Source organism: Paralichthys olivaceus, chromosome 1 (genome assembly GCF_024713975.1).
Source record: "Paralichthys olivaceus isolate ysfri-2021 chromosome 1, ASM2471397v2, whole genome shotgun sequence".
NCBI classification, from domain to species: Eukaryota; Metazoa; Chordata; class Actinopteri; order Pleuronectiformes; family Paralichthyidae; genus Paralichthys; species Paralichthys olivaceus.
In genome coordinates, this window is record NC_091093.1 from 27659309 (window position 1) to 27679272 (window position 19964).

General features: G+C 43.2%; 1 protein-coding gene across 3 annotated transcripts in view; it reads right to left on the bottom strand.

The window, feature by feature from the left end:
• The window catches only part of lrp4 (low density lipoprotein receptor-related protein 4), a 98472-nt gene that overhangs the window by 24168 nt on the left and 54340 nt on the right, over positions 1 to 19964 (bottom strand). For all 3 annotated transcript variants that reach the window (XM_069526772.1, XM_069526779.1, XM_069526786.1), the window contains exons 3-8: positions 10703 to 10819; positions 5928 to 6041; positions 5451 to 5567; positions 4756 to 4884; positions 434 to 553; positions 180 to 305 (exon numbers count right to left, since the gene is read on the bottom strand). In XM_069526772.1, coding sequence (XP_069382873.1) covers positions 180 to 305; positions 434 to 553; positions 4756 to 4884; positions 5451 to 5567; positions 5928 to 6041; positions 10703 to 10819 — 723 coding nt within the window. The remainder of the gene's footprint in view (positions 1 to 179; positions 306 to 433; positions 554 to 4755; positions 4885 to 5450; positions 5568 to 5927; positions 6042 to 10702; positions 10820 to 19964) is intronic.

Here is a 19964-nt window from a genome sequence, read left to right on the forward strand (position 1 = left end):
TGTTTATGCTTTAAACGTCTTTGGTTGTATTGGAAAATGTTTTTTTCTCACATTTAACAGTTGGTGAAGAAGAGTTTGTCAGTGGAGGGCTGTTCTGAGCTGTTGTCATGACAACCACTGAAGCTTGTGTTATATTTAGCTGCTGAAAACACAGATTTAAAAAAAAACCTCGGTCTCACCAGTTTTCTCACAGCCCTCTTCGTCGCTGCGATCCGAGCAGTCATCCTCGCCGTCGCATCTCCACGACAACCGCACGCAGCGCCCGGTCCCACAGCGGAACTGGTCGGCCGTGCACATGGACGTGGCTGAGACGTGGCGTGAGACAAACAGGGAATTAAAAAAGTGAACGTACACATTTGCAGATATGCACTTCTAACCTGAGACACTTTGATGATACTCGTTCACTAACTGCGATGAACGTCAAGCTACTCACTGCAGTTCCTCTCGTCTGACTGGTCGTCACAGTCGTACTCGCCGTCACACCTCCAGCCAGCGTTGATGCACATCCCGCTGCTGCACATGAACTCAACTGACCTGCACGGCTGGTGGGAGGCTACACACACACACACACACACACACACAGACACAAAAAGTCATCATTGACTCACTTTATCCTTGTGACGCTGAGATATTTCCAGTTCTTGACCATCTCTGATCTTTACCAGTGAAATGATTATTAGATTAATCAATTGATCTTTATCAATTATGATTAATTTAAGATAATCTACCAATTATTTCAGTCAGATCTGGTTCCAACGCAAGAATTTGTTTTTATATTATTATTAATTGCAGATTTAATATATGTTATAAGGATTAATTGATTAATCAGAGAAAAATTAAACTGACTCCAAGAAGACAGACTCCCTGCCCAGAGTCGCTGGAACCGTAAAATCAAATTCAAGTTTTCCTTCCTTTCCAATTATTGTCAATAAAGCAAATACGTGAACTTTGATTGGTTGTGTTGATGTCGTCGGCCTTATGATCACATTTAACTGGAGATCAGAGCCGTTCCACCTTTAAACCTCCCAGAACATCTCTACGTGTGATCGGATCAAAGTGAAGCTCAAACTGGCAGCAGATGAGGACGAGGTGGACGAGAAGATTAAAGCTGAATCAAACATAAGCATCTTAAATCCCCCGGTGTGTGGCGACACGCACGTGTGTGTGTGTGTACTTCTCGACTTGTTTCCTCCTGACAGCACGAGTCGGCTCGTCATCGAAGCTACAGCGGGCGCGAGATAAGGGAGGAATGAAACGACGAGCGAGGGGGGGGGAGAGAGAGAGAGAGAGAGAGAGATGTTGTAGAGCTTCAAGCATCCGCTTGCAGACTTATCAGCTGAGCGAGAGAATAGAGAGATGATCAAAACAGCAGGTGGCTCACCCACAATGAGAGAGAGAGAGAGAGAGAAGACGAATACCCTGATGCCCACACACACTCGAATGATTCATCCACTTTTTATCTCTCTTCTTGTCGCTCTTTCTCTCTCTCTCTCTCTCTCTCTCTCATACACACACACACAGACACACGCTTTCATTCTATGCAGCCGATAGCAGTATCACTGTTTGCAACGAGGCAAAGCAAGCGCAAGCGTTTCTGGATGTGTGTGATTATGTTTGTGTGCGAAGGAGCGAGAGAACGAGGGAGAGAAAGAGTGGGAGAAAAAAAAAAAAGAGAGAGAGAGGCTCCTTCTCTAACAAAGCGCCCTTCATGTGTCTGAAGAGTCCATGCCAAGGAATGCTGTCTGTGGATGGGCTGTCTTATGCCTCTGAGGAATGCCTCCTCTCTTAGCGTGCATGTGTGTGTGTGTGTGTGTGTGAAAAAGTGTGACCACAAACTATCTGTAGGTTTCAAAAAAGACTTTTTCCAGCAAAGACGGAACACGCTCCAATTTAAACACATTTAAAAACACCGGAGGCTTTAATTCTGGATGAACTCTGGTTAAAAACACATGACAGGAATAAAAACAAATGGGCAGTTTAAGTAGGTAATTAAAAATAAAGGAGGACAACAGGAAATAAAACGTTGGGGGACATGAAGTCCAGATGGTTGCTGTGCATCGGACAGGATGTGGACTGATCTGTGAACTGATCTGTGAACCCTGTTGGTTTTTAAACGTGACCATGCGGCACGTAGTGACACGGACACATCTGCATTTCAAACACAAAAACAAACCGTGTGTGTGTGTGTGTGTGTGTCCTTCAATACCTATTCTGTATCTAATATGAGCTGTTTGTGTTTTTAACCGCACAGCTATTTTATTTTTTCTTCAAAGACAGTCGACAGTACGAGCTTTCATGCCAGCTCGACTTTCAAAAAAAAGTTGGACACATCAAAAGCGAGGCAGCAATTAGAGAACCTGGATGTGGGAGGAGACGACAGAGAAGCTGAGAGCGGCTCAGTCAACTAACGTGACCCCACAGACGATCAAACGATGTTTCCGAACCTTGAAACTGCTTATCACACTGCAGATAACGGCATCAAAGAGAGAAACCACCATGTAGGAGTCCCTCTGTGTGTGTGTGTGTGTGTGTGTGTGTGTGTGTGTTATCTTTACACAATGAACAGAAATCAATGCAAGTTCTTTTTTTCTACCATATTTTGGGAATGTGAAAATCTGGAGCCCAGTGTGCTTGTGAGGTCAGACAGCTTCATTAGGAACTATGTGCTAAATGAGCCCTGAGACTTGGTTTTTAGTGTTGGGGTTGGAACAAATACAGTTTGTTAATGATGAGTCCCAACAGAGATGGGTGTACGAGGGAGTGTGTGTGAGAGAGAGAGAGAGAGAGAGAGAGAGAGAGAGAGAGAGAGAGAGAGAGAGAGAGAGAGCTATTACAGACGATGAGGGAGTGAAACAAACATGTCAGAGATGAGAGAACGTGGAGGGACATGCTGAAAGATTTGTCAGCAGCAGGTAGCGTCTCTGGAGTGAAGAGAGCGAAACACGATAGACTGTGTTAATCAGGACCATGGTTTCACTCGGCGTGTGCTTGTTTGTGTGTCTGTGTGTGTTACAGTGCCTTGAAACATGTAACAGGCCGAGTGTTTTCCAGCTCTGACAGTCGCTGCTGAGCGGCGGTCTGGAAACAGCAGCTGCTACTGAGCTCAAGCTGCCGTCGGGCGTTAGGACATGAAATCGACACTAAACGTTAAGATGAGAAACAGTTGTTGGACGCTGGACACGGGAGGCATCTGTTTGAGTCCAAAACTTCAATTAACGTAGTAGTTTTGAATAGTATTAGGTATTTTTCACTTGAAAAGGGAATGTCATTGTTAAAAAAAGAGTTAAACTGGAAAACTGTGGTTGTTGAAGACGAAACTTGTGGATTTGACTAATATCTTTGTTTCACATCAAAGTAAAGTGAAAACTTTATCTTTAAGTATTATTTTAACTTTAAGTGTGTATTTATATAGTGTGTGTATTTATATAGCACTTTATTTAACAAAGTTACAAGTCTATATTTACGTCACGCTGAACCCGGGTACGCTCATACAAACATCCAGTTCAGAGGAGCTCACGATGTGTGTTTAAACCCCAGTTGAACTTTTTCAGTTCAGCAACAGAAAGCTGTGGGACGTGAGGATGGGCGGCTGTGTTGGGACACGTGTGCCAGTTTAGCCATTGGGATACATGGAGGGAACGAGTGAAGCAGAAGAAGAAAGGATGAGGAGAGGAAAGACTCGTGCCAAAGCAAGAGAGAAGAAACTTAACTCTCATCTAACGTCTTAACGGAGGAGGAGGAGGAGGAGGACTCATCTCTCAGAAGAGCTTCATCTTCGTCTCTTACGCAAGAAAGTGTTTAGTGAGAGCCTGGAGCGACGCCTCGGATCCTTAAGAGTGTGTGCGTGAGTGTGTGTGTGTGTGTGTGCGTGAGTGTGTGTGTGTGTGTGTGTGTGTGTAAGAAGATAACAACAGCTCTGTGAGCTTTACACCAGCAGAACAGGTCAGAACAGCCACTCCACTGTAACAATGCGTTTTGTTCTTTAACATCAGGACTAAGGTTGACAAAGTTTAAGGTTTTGTCTTGTGAAATCAAAGGAATAACTGTGTACCCTGACACCCCCCACCCCCACATGACCCTACACCACCAAGTTGACATTTGATGGGCATTCTTCTTCTTTGGGGATTCATCCATTTTCATGAGAAGAGTGGAAAGGGGGGAAAAGTGCAGTGACAAGCAGAGTGTGGTCAACCCCCCCCGCCGTCAACTGTTTATATGACAAGTGCATGCTGTATGAGCACATGTGTGATTGACGCATGTCAGACAGGGTCATCGTGCACACGCTGACCCCTGCCTCATGTGCTGCAACAAATATCCCACAAGGGAACCGAGAGACACACATTTGATTTTAAGGAACGCCAAGAAATGGGCAGAGATTGTGTTGCAGGTACAGTTTGCTTTAGCAATCAGAGACGGTAACTGGAGGAATTAATCTTTTCCTTCGGGTCACTGTCGGGTCTTTGTCATGTTGGAAGAACAGTCTGTAAATAAAGATGGACGACACTTGTGGAGGTGTTCGTGGGGGCAAGCTGCAGAATCAAGTTCCCGTTGATGCACACACTCAAACAATCAGCTGTCAATGTTCAATGTCCCATCCACTAACACGGAGGAGGCAAGAATAAAGACCAATACCGCAACCAGGAGTCAATCAAGATATTTCGTCTTTACTTCTCGGGGCATTTTTAAGTCGTCCATCTTTAAATACACGGTCTATGGTTTGGAAGCGTGTTTGTGCACGAGCGATGTAAGACTTACAACAGTCCGACTCGTCTGACCAGTCCCCGCAGTCGTCGTCTCCGTCGCAGTGGTAAATGTCCAGGATGCAGCGTCCATACGCGCACTGGAACTCCTCCACGCTGCAGGTGGCCGTCATCACGTCTGACGCTGCAGAGACACAGACACGTTAAACAGATGCTGAAAGAGACGCTGCAGCAGTTTGAGGCTCTTTGAAGCTTCAAGTGTTCCTGTCAGAAAAGGACTCATGAGAAGAAAGGAGGCCAGCTCGCTGTCACGACTCTTTACAGGCTGTGTAGGAACGTCGTCAGGTTAGATCTCAGTTCACACGCTGCAGGACAGTAACCAGATTGCTTCACTTCTTTCTTTTGGCCGTAATGAATCATGCCGCTGCAGTTTGGAGATTTTGATCGGAGAAAACTCTTGTGAAAGAGCAGACCTGCTTGGAATTTATAAACATGGTTTTCAGATATGGAAACTTATTTGTTCAGAATCATTTATTTCAGCGTTTGGATTTTACTCTTTGGTTGGATTCAAGTATTTGGATATGAGGGGAAAAACCCAGAATATGATTAATGACTTTTCTTTTCATCCTGACAGAAATACAGTAAGTTCCTTGTTTTAAGTATTTTGTCTCGTCACATGTCTGATAAAAACCCACATTCTAAACCCAATAAAACACACACACACATACACACTCACACAGAATAACTTACGGCAGTTTTCCTCATCTGATCCGTCCTTACAGTCCGTGTCTCCGTCGCAGTACCAGTGTTCGGCGATGCAGCTGCCGTCTGTGCAGCGAAACTCCTTGTCCGAACATTTACGCATGTCTGTGACAGACGACACACGAGTCATGTATGATAGACGTTTTTACATGCATGTCATAAACTTGCCTTGCTTCACCTTTATTTTGGAATTTCTTTCCCTCTCTTGAACATCATGAGATTTATAATAATATTTTTAGTAAAATTCCGAGACAATAATTCATGGATCTTGATGAAAACAGATATGTTGAAATGTGAAATTGGGTGTAAGTCCAAATTCTAGAGTACTTAAATATGGTGGAGCCTTGGCTAGTTTGGTTATAGTTTGAATTCAATAGGTAATTACAGTCCCAATATGAACTTTACCCCCACGTCAGCTCCATTCTACGTGTGTGTGTGTGTGTGTGTGTGTGTGTGTTTACCCACCACACTGTTCATCACTGTTGTCCCCACAGTCATTGTCACCGTCGCAGTGCCAGAGGCTGCGAATACAGTAGCCGTTCTGGCAGTGAAACTCGTCTTCCTCACACTCCCTGGGAGCTGCAGAGAGAAGGAGAAAGGCTTTAGAGGGCAAACGATGAGGACACTACAAAAGCAAACAGCGAATTGTGAACAAAAATGTGATTAGAGGCAGCTGTCCCTGAGCCGTGCTGACATTACATTTAAAATTGGACTAACACTGGACAAACTGTAACTATAACTGCTGTGGCAGAACAAAGAGCCGAGGGGAAGAAAGTCCAATGTTTCACTCGATAAACATCCTTGACTCTGACGAGGCTGCAGGTCCAGAGCTCAAACACTTTCAATCTCAGCAGTAAAACGACCGACAGACAGCTGCTGCAACACGGCGAGGAGGACGAGTGAATTAAGTCAAGACAAGAACATTTGCCCCAGTAAAGTAGTGACTATATTTTTACAGCACTTTTTAACAAAAACAAAAACCCATGAAACCAAACCACCTTAGCGAGTGGCTGTAAAAAAAAGTCGGTTATTTATCCCTCAGGGAGCACAGAGGCCGTGGTCAGCTCGGATTAATGTTGGAGCATAAAAAGAAACACTTAAAACATCCATAGAAATATCTCAAACCACAATTCAAGCATAATCCTCATCTCCGGTTTCAATCTGAAAACTAACTGTGCTCCTAACGAGTGTTGTATAACCTGAATATACTGCAAGATAAAAATATGAGGTCCAAAAAACTTCAGACGAAGGTCCAGGACATGTCGAACTAGAAATAGGATTTAGTGCGATAAATATTATAGATGACTCAACGTCTGCTGACTTACAAAGCATTCAACTGGTCTGTGAGTTTCCTCGGCGCTGTTGAGGTTGGAAAAGCTTCTTTAAAATAGAAAAGCTTCATCTAAAATTCAGCAGCTCTCCATCATTAATCTGTTATAGGCCTGAGTCCTAAGCTAAAAGCATATTTAATACATTTTAGATATATGTTAAAAAAAAAATTTCGCCATCACTTGCTATGCACAAGATAAATGTGGTCTGGCGAATATTCTCACTTTAATACAAAGCATCTCCTTCAGCCATCTCGAACATCGTTCATCCATTCTTTAAATGTGTGAGTTCATGGAGCTCAAAGAAAGTGTAGCGGCGGGTTTTGCTTTTCAATTTTCTACAGGAAATGTTGAATATGAATAAGTTTGGAATAAACAGAGGAACAGAATTAAATCATCTTTTTAACACTTTACAGGAAAAAGTGCATCAAACTTGTCTGTTCAATAATCATGTTGAAGTAAAAAGCAAAATAAAAAGATAATTCTGTTCCTATAAATATATATATATATATGTGTGTTGTTTTACTAGACATTCAACCTTGAGACAAGAGATAAGTCGCATTTGTCATTCAGAACAACAGCCCCGATGATACAGTCAGACCCAAGTCACTCCCTCCACTGACATTGACTGTGTTTCACTTTCAAACCCTTTCATTCATCCACCTTTTCTTCTTTAATCACACCTGCATTGATAGAAGGCCGAAAGGATTTTCAAAACACTGGCTTCTACTGTTGGTGCCGCAATCGATGGCAAAGCCTGGCCACGCACGCCTGCGGCCGGGTAAACAGCCTCGTCAAGGAGAACCAATGATGGATGGCCTCTGGCAGGAGGTAATCTATAATTTATCACTGTCGTGTGTGAGTGTTGGACAGCTGAGACAAACAGAGAGAGATAAGGACAGACAGAGGCAGAAGGATGCCCAAGAAACAGGCCGACAGAGGAGCGCATTGTTTTATTTCTGTGAGATGTTCTGAGATCAGAGGCTGCGTGTATTTTAATATTTCTGCAGGGCTACGACTAGAACTTCTAACTAAGCACGGGAGTTGCTAACATGCATCATATCTTATATAATGTTCATGAATTCAACTTATGATCCTCCTACACTCAATATGCACAAATATGTTTCTTTTATATACTCTTTTGTAATTACTTTCAAAAAGAACAATCTCACAGAAGGTCAAGCGAATCAAAACACGACAAGTATCTGTTATCTTGAGTGCACTGACCCTAACATCTCGAATCGATCCATACTTCCCTCTGGACTTGAACAACATTGGATTTTGAGGCCAACGATAAAAAAATCCTGTGACTAAATATCGACTGATTTCTAAAGGGAGCCCAAATAGCAGGTTCAAATGTTGTGGACACGTCAGCCTCTGGAAAAAGCCAAAGCGTCTCGATCGCCCGCCGGTGGCTGGCTGCAGTGCAGGTCATAAACGCTGCCTCCTCCATGTTAGTGGATGGAATATGGACCAAAATGAAACGTCAAAGATGGTTTGTGTTATTTGGCTTGGATTAGATATCTGATTATATAAAAACAGGGTGAAACACATGACTGACAGCTAGGACCGACGAGTGATTGGTTGAGTTATTATATTTGCGAGACCACGCAACCACGGCTCCACCCCCGTGGTCGCTACCGCACAGACTTCGCTTACGTCTTTGGTACAAGATGGCAGCGTAAATAAATAGCGATGATGGAATTAAATAACAATATTACTGCATGTGAACGACCTTATACATAGTTTTAACATGTTCATCCAATACATCTCTCTACTAAACCTCAGCTGACCTCACTAACCTCTGCTGCTACGCCCTCCCCCCTTCAAACAAAGGAAAAAGGTCCAAATGAGAATGTAATTCTACCTGCGCTATTGACAGATCCACTGATTTAATCTATTATTCAACTTGTATGAAAATAATTGATTTTCTGCCCCTTCCCTGCCTCCTCCCTGCTCCCTCTCCCCTCCCACCAGCGAGGTAAACAGAGGCAGGTCGGAGGTCAACAAGCCCTCAAGACGCTCATCATTCACACAGCAGCCAAATCACGAAGGGCAAAGGGCGCTGGGAGTCATTACCAGGTCGTGTGTGTGTGTGTGTGTGTGTGTGTGGTGAAGGAGTGTTGTGTTTCTCCTTCTGTGAAATGTTTTTTAAGCTTCAAAAATTCAGAATACCTCATGTTCAAACACACACAACCTCACAGAGACACACCTCCGTCTTCGCGTTTGTGTGAAAACCTTGACAACCACTCCAGCTCCAGCCGAGCGTGGGGATCGTCTCCATCGTTTCTAAATAATAAAATAATACCGCTGCGTGTGTGGGGAGAAACAAAACATACTGGGAGGTGAAAGATAGACCGAAGAGAAGGAAAGAAACATGAAATAATAAGTAGTTTGGGGAACAGGGGAGGGGAGAGAAATTTACTGGGCATGGAGATGAAAAATTCATCGCCGGCTTCCCCATCACGAAGTGATTTGGTGTCTGGCTGCTGATAAAGTATGTGGGTCAAGCAAGGAGGGTAAGAAATCTCTGGATGACAGACGGATAAGAGAAGTCGTCCAGACGAGAAGGAGCGGACCGGCCTGTCACTGATGTGCACACTAACTACATGAGACATAATGCAAGAGGTTTCATATCACTCTGAGGTTTAGGCTATGTTGGAGATATTGTTAAAGTCATGTTAAAGCTCCTTTAATCACGGGGCCAACTACAGGGTTGGGCGATGTCAAAGTTTCGTATTTTTGGTGCTGCCGAAAAACCAAAACACGACACATCCAAGCTGAAGTGTCCAGGTGTGCACAGTTCGCCCATAAACTGACGCGGCTTCCTTTCGTCCTGACTTACTGGAAGTCATCACCTGCATGTGTGGTTTGTAACAGTCACAGATTTTACATCCCTGGGAAGTAATCACATATTATTAGTTTTTGTCTTTACAATGATCGTGAGGTAACAGCAGCAGAACGACCTTCACAGCACAGAGTAACCTCTCAGATCTGCGCACTTATCAACGCCAACGCTTTGCCAGATGCCAAATTCACCAGATGCTGGAAGACTTTGTTTTTTTTTTTTTGCCGCAGCCCCCTGTGTTGGCACCACCGCCGCACCGACGTCGCAGCGTCATCCAAATGAATGACAGGGCTGTTTTCTGGATGCAGCCAGACCACCTTGAAATAATTCAAATTACTGCCTCCTGAGTCAGAATGAGCAGAGGTTCGCCTGTTCCTCGAAAGTCGGCAGCATTAACTCCTTGAGTAGCCCCTTTAAAGACGGGGGGGGGGGGCAGACTCTAGCCTCCTAAAAATGTCCAAATGTCCTCACAAAGACAGAAACACAGGAGCACACACACACACACACACATACGTCAGCACCTCGGGCAGCAGAGATACAGAAATAGACACAGTCCCTGCTTTACCCAGTGCAGGCCACATGCTGCCTGGCAGGCAGCTGAGGGGTATTTTAGAACATGTGCATGTAAATACACACACACACAGACACAGACACACACACACACACACACACACACACACACACACACTTGCGAGAGGTCAGCACTCCCACACTCACCACACAAGGCATTCTGTCACCTTTGCCCTCAGTTTGTTCCTATTTTTATTTGTGGAGGTATTTGTATGTGCATGTGTGCCTGTGTGTGCGTGTGTGTGTGTCTTTGTGAGTGTGTGTGTTTGTTTGTGAGACAGGCAGGCAGCTCCTTCAAACTCAAAAACAAACACCTCATTGCACATGGCTGCCTCAAACATCTGTCCACTTTAATAACTCATCCCCATGAGCCTGACAGAAGCTCGACGTGTGTGTGTGTGTGTGTGTGTGTGTGTGTGTGTGTGTGTGTGTGTGTGTGTGTGTGTGTGTGTGTGAAGCCCATGTTTGTGTTGACAGACAGAGGCTGTACTTACGACAGTCCTGCTCGTCGGAGTCGTCCTCGCAGTCGTTGTCTCCGTCACACACCCAGGAGCGACGGATACATTTGCCGTTGTCGCAGTGGAAGTCGAGCGGCGAGCAGGTGGGGAGCACTGCAGACAAACAAAGACGGACAACAAGTGTGTCAGCGGCAATAAACAAACACACAAACCGTGAAGCTGAGGAGGGAGGAGACAGGAAGGAAGAGTTATGGAGCAAAGACAAAGGCTCTGGCACATATTAGAAATTCATTCTAAAATATTATTCTAGAATATTTTAATAAATATTTTTATTATTTTCATGAGATACCTTGCAGACTATTAAATAGCACAGAAACCCTCTCCTCCATGTTTATGGATGGGACGTGAACAAATGTCCTTTTAGGTAGTTCTTCCCACTTGGTTTTAATTAGTTAGTTGATGCTATAAAAACATCATGATTGACAGCTTAGACGTGATTGAGCGTGTGTATCAGCGAGGCGTTAAAACTATCCCTGATCGCTACTTCCTGTGGCTCCAAATGACTTAACCTTCTCAAGATGGCAGTGTTCGTATCCAGGATATTTTGTTTTCGTTTCTGGATAGTGGGAGGAGGTGGAGACGCGTCGTCCATCGTTAAACACAGGCTAAGTTCAATAGTAAAAGGAATTGTTGTCTAAGGAGATGTGAAGTTTGTCCAAACACAGAGATGAAGCCTTTACTGACTTCACCATCATCTTTAAATCCATCAGGGTTTGTTCTGTGTGTGGTCTCAGTTCAGCCGAGGCCTGATCCGGACCCAGCCGACCTCCTCTCTCTCCCATCTCCTCACCCCGAGACCCAGGGAGCAGCGCTGAGCTCGGCTCGGCTCGGCTCAGCTCCGCTCAGCGCATTCCTCCTTAACTTCATATCCGCTCTAAGTGCAGCTACTCGCTATCTAAGCAGAGTCCGAATGACTGGCTCTTTGTCATCCACAGACAGAGCTAATTTAATTACAGGCCAGAGAGGGATGGAGGGATGGAGAGAGGAGGGAGCAGTAACTCCTTACATTGGACTCTCACCAGTCTGTCAATACCAGGCATGAAATATTGACAGAGCAATGCAGACTTTATGAAAAATGTATGACGTCACGCGGCGAGTTAACCGGCGAGGCAGACAGGCGGACGAGTTAGGGCTCAGGGAGTGAATTAAGCAAGAGAGAAAGAGTGTGTGTGTGTGTGTGTGTGTGTCGGGGTGTGGCTCTGGTCTCTAGGGGAAGTAAAGCCCCACTGACCCACATACCCCTGCATGGATATTACATTATTCAGAGTGAAACACAAAGAGAGGGACACACACACACACACACACACACACCTCCCAATTTCTCCTTTTGTTAATCTCTTATTCTCTTCACCTTCTGATGAACTCTCTCTCTCTCTGCCTATATTACATGGACGTACTGGGGGGTTTCGGCTCCGTTAACATATATTATGCATTTTTGGAAGCAATTATCTGAAATCCCACCATCAGCTTAGTTTCTCTTCTCTCAGGCAGCTCAACATCGTGTGGAAATAGAACTTACAGACACATCGTGCTAGAGGAGGGTCATTCTTTACGTTACCTTTGTATTTCTGTCGACACTGTTTTAGTACAAACACAAAAATATTTCTGCTCAAGAATGTGTGAGAGCACAAAATAAGTTTTTGAAGCAAGAAAAATACAACAGCCATCCCTCAGAAATACACTGAAACACTGCAGGGCAATGTCACACTAATGAAAAGTGTTAATGAGGGCGTGACTAACACAAAAGGTATCTGACACATTTTAAGGAACTAAAAATAAAACAGGGTGAAAAATAAACTGTCTGTCTGGATATTTGATCGTTTCAATCTCTACTTTAACAAAACATTTGAAGCAGCTTGATAAAACGTGAATATGAGATGTTTTCTAGTGTTTTATAGGCAATTCAATATCTGGCAAGCTTTAGACAAAAGGTCAATAAATCAGTTTGGGCTCTGGGAAGTTGGTGATATGTATTTCAAACCAAGCAAGTTATTGATTAATCAAAAGAGCAATATTTACACTTGTCAGATTAGAATATGTTTTTACATGGTTTCGACCCTGAGAATCAAAATGAGGTTGCAAAATTATTAAAGAGCTCCAAGAACATGCAAGATGAGAAGCGTTGGAGGGGTTGGATATATCCCCGGGAGACAAATGAATATTTTTATGTTTATATTTTACCTTCTTGTTGCCAAATTCACTGATTAACTCAGTGAATCATCTGGAGTTATTATCTGACCTGATAATCCCACCAAGTTTGATGAAAATCTGCATTGTTGAGTTGTGCAAGCAGGATGAGTGTGTTTCTGAAAGTTTTTCTTCACCAAAAGACAAAGCTCCGCTCACATGAAACTACGTTTGAGATCGAAAGACTGAACAGTCGGCAAAGTTATGAAGCATCCGGAGCGTCACCTGCACGACAAACTGAAGCATGTGTGACCGAGCGGCGGCAGATTTCTGTCCACAACCAACATTGCTTCTCAATTTTTCAAAAAATAATTCAGCTTGTCTGATGAAGGAGAGAGAGAGAGAGAGAGAGAGAGAGAGAGAGACACACACACACACACACACACACACACACACACACACATAAATAAGCAAACTACATGAGATAAACAAACACTTGTCCACAGTGCAGAGTTGTTGAGGCGATGGAAAATGTAAGTAAATAAATATACTTCACGCTCCATCTTTCTCACACACACACACACACAGTGTAGAGTGTAGAGTAGGTGCGGCCTGCTCCTTGTATCAGGTGGATCAGCAGGGAGCATGCTGGGTAGGTTGATGAGGCCTCCGGGCGCTATGATCTGTCTTATCACACAGATTCTGCTCAGCTCAGCGTCGCACTCTTACTACCACTGCATTCCACTGAGGCTGAGACACACACAGACACACACAGACACACACACCTTTAAGCACACGCACTTTCTCCTACATTTCCCAGAATGTATTTCAACCTCATTTGAAGAAGGGGGGGGGGGGGGTTCCGTGCGCTGAATGTGCCGAACTTGACGATAATATTGATGATGCACACATTTTCCAAAAGACAAGATGGTGCGTTGACGGAATTATGCCGCAGCAAAAACTTATCAAAGATGGTGTTATATTTCACAAATCGGCATCACAAGCAAAACTAGTGGTTGGCATTCAGTGGGAACATTTCAACCAGTGTTTTTGACACTGATACAATAACACAAACCGTCCCCGTCACGCTCACTCGCCTCTTTCCAAAATATTTCACCCTGAACATTTATCCTCACACACACCCGGACCTTCACCAGCAGGCTTTTCCCCAGAATTCCCATTCTACAGGTCTTCCCACACACACACACACACACACACACACATACACACACCTGCCATTCCCATCATCACAAGCTGCGCTCTCTCTCTCATTCCTGAAACACGAGGAGTAAAGTGAAGAGAATCGAGGAGCTCAGGTTTACTGAGTTATCGCTGCTCGTTTGACCGATCGCTTTGAAAACTGAAAATAATTTTGGCGACTGGGTCGTTAATCCAGAAGATGATACGAAAACATTTGTGTGGGTAAATGTCACAGAGCTGGCTCCTCATCATTTTTCATGGGTAGTAAATTCCAGTGACAGTTTGACATTTCACAGACTCAACAGCTAATTTATGACTAATCAGAGTAATATTCAGTCATTAAAAATACAGTGTTTAAGAAGCTCGGCTACGCTCTTCACATTTGTTTATGCTAGTTAGCTTACCTAGATAATTGTATTTCCTTGTTTACTTTTTAAAGGTACAGTATGTGATCATATAAATACTACAAGTACATACTCAAATTCTACTTGTTTGAGTTATTTCATGTTTTTAGACTTTTAGATTTTGTTAACATCGACACCGTCGCCAAAAGCTCTTGAATCGTGTTCTTTCCTAAGTTAACAACTTTGTCTGCGTCCTCTATGTGGCTTCTCTTTTCCATCCTGAGACATTGGTGTTCATCCAGTTTCACGTCTGTTGCATGTTAGAAATGCAACTGACTCGAGCGTTTGCATTCTCACACACAGGACCTGTGGGAAATCCAGGAAAATGCCTGGACTTCTGTGCATGTGTGTGGAATCAGCTCGTGTGTGTGTGTGTGTGTGTGTGTGCAGACCACCACAGTGAGTAGATGTTTCCAGTGGAGTCGACGTTAATCTTTAGGTGAACCGACCTGATCTGGACCGAATGTTAAAATCTTTATTAAAGATCCTCGGATTAAATATTCTCTTTAGACGTGCGCACTCCTCTGTCCTGCTGTGAGATCAGTGCTGGAAATCTTCAATTAAATAAAACCCTCAATCCAAACTCCTGAGATCAGGACTTTTTGATTACATGCAGCATGAGAAGCGATACTTCAAAGCAAAGCTTCAAAACCTCGTCAGTCACACTTCCTCCTTCATTTCCGAGAACCATCAATGTCATTGAGATCAGATGCAGAAAATATTGTGTGTTAAGTCTTTCATAATGTTTTCCCCACGATAACTGATCAGAGACACATTTAGCCTTCACGGAATGAAGGAACAGGATAAAACAGAACACTGACGTGACGACAGCATAAAATAAAACTGGTGATAATTTCGGTGACAGTGATCTCTCGGCCTCTTCTGTACGAGTCAGGCGATTAGTACATTTCCAGATTGCCGCCTCAACTTCAACAAAATTGGCGGATGGAATAATTTTACAGGGCCACAGTTTCTGAAAATATATTTTCACGTTGAGTTTTATATGAGATTCATCAGTTGGCAAATAAAAAAAAACAGCTGATATGAACTTTGTTCTTATTTTAAAGAATGAACAGATGATGAAAAGATGTGAATCTCTGTTTTATTTTCTTAATTCAAGTACAATAGTTTTATTTTCTTTTTAAAGTTTGTAGATAAACTGAAAATATCAAGCCTCGATTTAATTTTCTTTCATAAAGGTTTGAAATTTATACCTTCCTTCTTTATAATGATTGACTGCAATTGCATCTAGGTGTGTGTGTGTGTGTGTGTGTGTGTGTTTGTGTGCACCTCTTTAAGTGGCCTTGAGCAGAGTTAATGGCCTCTCTTTACTGTGCAGCAGCTGAATCAAGTAGCACTAATGGGACCAATATATCTGCCTAAACATTACTTATCACAACGGCTCAACAGATGGAAGGATGGACAGAACAGAGAGACATAGAGGGGGGAGAGAGAGAGAAAGAGAGGACACTCTCCTCAAAAACAGATGTGGACTCCAGAGAGCGATAGACGAGTCTCAGAAGAATATTTCATCCAAGCAGCTGTAATGACATTTTTCTCTTTCAGACCAGTACAGGTGAGTTCACCTTCGGATTACTGTCGAAAAATATGTATTCGTCCCGGCGGTGATCTGGAGCTCTGTGTGCTTTATCTTTCAAGATTGTATCTCTACGGTTGAAATAAAGCAGACGTATACGACCACTAAGCCTCGATCGTGGAAAGAAAAGTCTGACATATAAGTCCTGGGATCTGCTTTTGTCTTTCTGTACCACACAAAAAACTGCAGCATACGGAGGCTTGAGTCCTTTTACTGTGGCCACAGGTGCGGACCCATTACTGTTTGTCTTACCTCGTCCTCGCTCCCTATTTCAAGCTTGCACTGTGCTCACAGTTCTGTTCTTTTTCAGCCCGGTATCCCCTACAGGGCCTGACAATTTATTTTTTTTATACTGGACACCTCTCGTGATTTGATCGGTGACTCCTGAGACTTGAGATAAAACTATAAATGAGGTCACAGTGTGTTTGTGTGAGTGCATGAATCAGCACAAGCATCAAAAGAATGAAAAAGGTTAAACCTTGATTAAATTCTCCTCAAAGGTTTTCTCCAGCACTTAAAAATAAAAAGTCATTATATAGTTAAGGTTTATATCTCGGGACCTGCCCACACTTGTGGTTAAAATACAGCTTTAACATGTGACTCACTTATTCTCCCTTTAACACTGCACCCACATTCTTTAGTTTAACGGAGTTCACACGATCTTTTTTTTTTTTAAACCAGAGTATGTTACTAAAACGATAAGTTTCCATTGGATCTTAATCTCACATGTAGAATCACAAGAAGTTATGATACAAGCAATTCTGAACGTCTATTAGTCCGAGAACAGACGTGCGCTGCATCGAAACCCATCATAACATGGTAAAGTGACTCTATAGGATACTTTAATGGTCTTTAAGGCTTTAAAATGTATTACTTTTAGAATTTAAAACTAACATCCATGTCTGACTGTCCAACTCAAACTAATCCCTCTATCCCTCTCATCCGTCTCGGCCTCTCCTCCCTTACTTGCTCTTCATTTTCCTCTCGTGGCCGATTCCAACAGAGGCGTCTTATCTGATTCTTGGCAGCTCTGGTAAAGAGCCAGCGCATATTTCAGTCCGTCAGAGCGGAGTGGTGCTGCCAGCAGAGTTTTTCTTGGCAGCGTGAAGGGCCGCGGCCCGTGTGATGGGCTTTCTCCGTCCTCCTCCACCTCTACAGTAAGCGGACCTCCCGCCTCGCCCACAACGCCGCTCTGCTTCAATAAACACATCGAAAAACTGACCGCAGAATTAAGTTTAGTAGCTTTCTGAGGCTGCCATTAATCTTTATCACCTCATTACAAAATGTTTCCCTGTTTTAATCATTTTTGAGCTAAGGCCAAGAAATATATTAGTGCCGTCTCAAGCTGTTTCCTGACCACAAAAATGGGTTGAGACTTTTTCTGGAGTTTGTCACATCTGAAAAAAATGCAACAGTGAATTCTCCGGGTCGGACACGTTCACAACAACACGGACATTTACAGAACATTCAGGAGGCTAGGACGCGATTTTTTGACACGGGCTCATCCTTGCAAGTTCGTTAAGATTTGAAGACACTCCCTAAAGACAGACGGACAGGTGGGTGGACGGACTTTTGGACGTTGATTTTATGATATAATTCTTGAGTGATATCTTGAGCTTCTAACTATCGCTGTCCGATAAATATTGAAATATAGAATGAGTGGTTTTACAAATCCGACAAAAATCTACTGAAGACACTTTTACTTAATGAGGTGCACGAGTGCATGAGTGTTTCCAAAGACACTGTCATCACAAGACAGTTAACTGCCCCCGTCACGGCAGATTAATGCAGAAATATTTGCTTGTTGCCATGACAAATCTCTGTTGAGTGCAATACACCAGTGACAAGCCACACGTTCTCTTCTCAAGCAGCTCAGTGACAGGAAATACTCTAATAGGCTCTAATGATGAGATTATAAGTCTTTAATGATCATCTGTCACTAGCGGAATTAATTTTTAATTTCTCTTTAAAAAAAAATCCTGGATTTGCCCCTTAATCTTCAAGTAGTTTTTGGGGTGATCCTGCTAATAAATAAACCAATAAACAAACAAATCAAACTAGAATTACCTTCTGTAGAGTGAACAACTCCGCCAAGGTCAAACAATCCCACACATGATCATTTAGTTCTTATAGAAGAAATATAAAAGAAAAAAGGAAGTGGTCTGATAACCTAAATGATTTATTTATATAATTTTAGCACCAATCCCTAATCTGCACCAAAATGTAATGAGTCCCTCTCCGAACCCCGTCCCTCCGGCAAGTTTGGTTTAAATCGATTGAAAAGCTTTTGCTCAATCTTGCATATCCAACAGACACGGGTGAAAACTTGGCAGAAGTGAATGAAACGTGATTAATGTTAATTTTAGACGGAGCTACTAAAAATATCCAAGGTGGTATTATAGCAAATAAGCCTCCCGGGACCATTTTGTCAATTCATGTCTTCTGTCAAGTCCATGACTTTCTTCCAAGGGATTTTTGGCGAGATAAAGTGGCAGAATTAAAGACCAAACATCTGCGTCTTTACATGTTCAGGGACATTCGTGTGAAACAATTTGATCATCTGTCCAACGGATGTCAAAGAAAATCTTTCGTTAGATCAAGGCTCATTGTTGAGCCGCGTTCGGGAACAAAGCAAACAACTGCGTACGTGTGTGTCAGTGCAGCTCCGGTTGTGAATAATAGAACCGTTTCACAAGATCTCAGGCAGGTAATAAACATGCACACACTCGTGCATTCTGGCACACAGGACTGAACCGACACAAACATAGCTGTGGTCGTCTGTCTGGTTATGTGATATGTGCTGAACGTCTGCTTCAGACAACCTGCATTCTCAACGTGACCATTATAACCCACAAAGTCAGCAAATGTCTCAGAAGGAAGAAGATGCATTACAAAGCTCTAAAAACCTGTCGGCTGAATTCGTGTCAAAACAAAATTTCATCCAAGAAGCGTCCTCGTAAATTTGTTTCATCGATACTTCCACCTGGCAATGCATGGACTCTATAAACTGTCCTTTGTGTATGTCTGCCCTTTAAAATGGCGCCATCGTGTCTGGAGCTGCACCGAACAATTTATCAATCATTATTTTCAATTAGGCCATGAATTATTCACCCAATAAAACGTCAAACCCGACAACAACTAGGCGCTTACAAGCTCCCAGCGCCTGCAGTGATGTCGGCGAACTGTTTATTTTGTCTGGCTGTCAGAACATCCAAAAGTTATTGCAGTTGTGTAATTAGAAATTGCAGCGATATGAAATGAGGAAAAGCAACGCAAAAGCAAACACACTTGACACACACTCATCCCCAATGGCAGTCGGAGGATGATTAATTCTTTGAGGGAGAATAAATCTGAAGTGTTTTCCTCTCTGGCTGACACTTTCTTCACACATTCCCTCCCCCTCGTTGTTTGGCACAAACCCAAAGTGTTGCCAACCTACAGCAAATTTTATTTTTTATCGACTAACTTCTTCGTCTTTTTTGACTCTGATTAGACCTGTCTCATAATCATGTTGAATTTAAATACTTTTCTCTCTGTGCCTCATCCCTGTTCAGTGTTACAGCTCCATGGTGATTAAAAAAAAAATATATATATATATGAATGGAATTGAGTCCTTGAGCCTTGTGGGGTATAAATTTAAGCAGGTTGAGGCCACACACAAAGTTTCACATGAACACAGCCACCTTTTATTTCACCACTAGCTTCAGACAGTAGAGACAAGAAAACTTCATGGCTGATAGTTGACCGAAATGGAGAACACAAGCATCCGAAATGAGTTTTCTCTGTCGGGTGGCTGGGCCCAGCCTCAGAGACGGTTGAGGTGGTCAGGACGCCTACTGGGCACCTTCCGTTGGTTGTTTACTGGGCACGCCCAACCAATTACATGTCCCATCTGGCCAGGTAACACCTC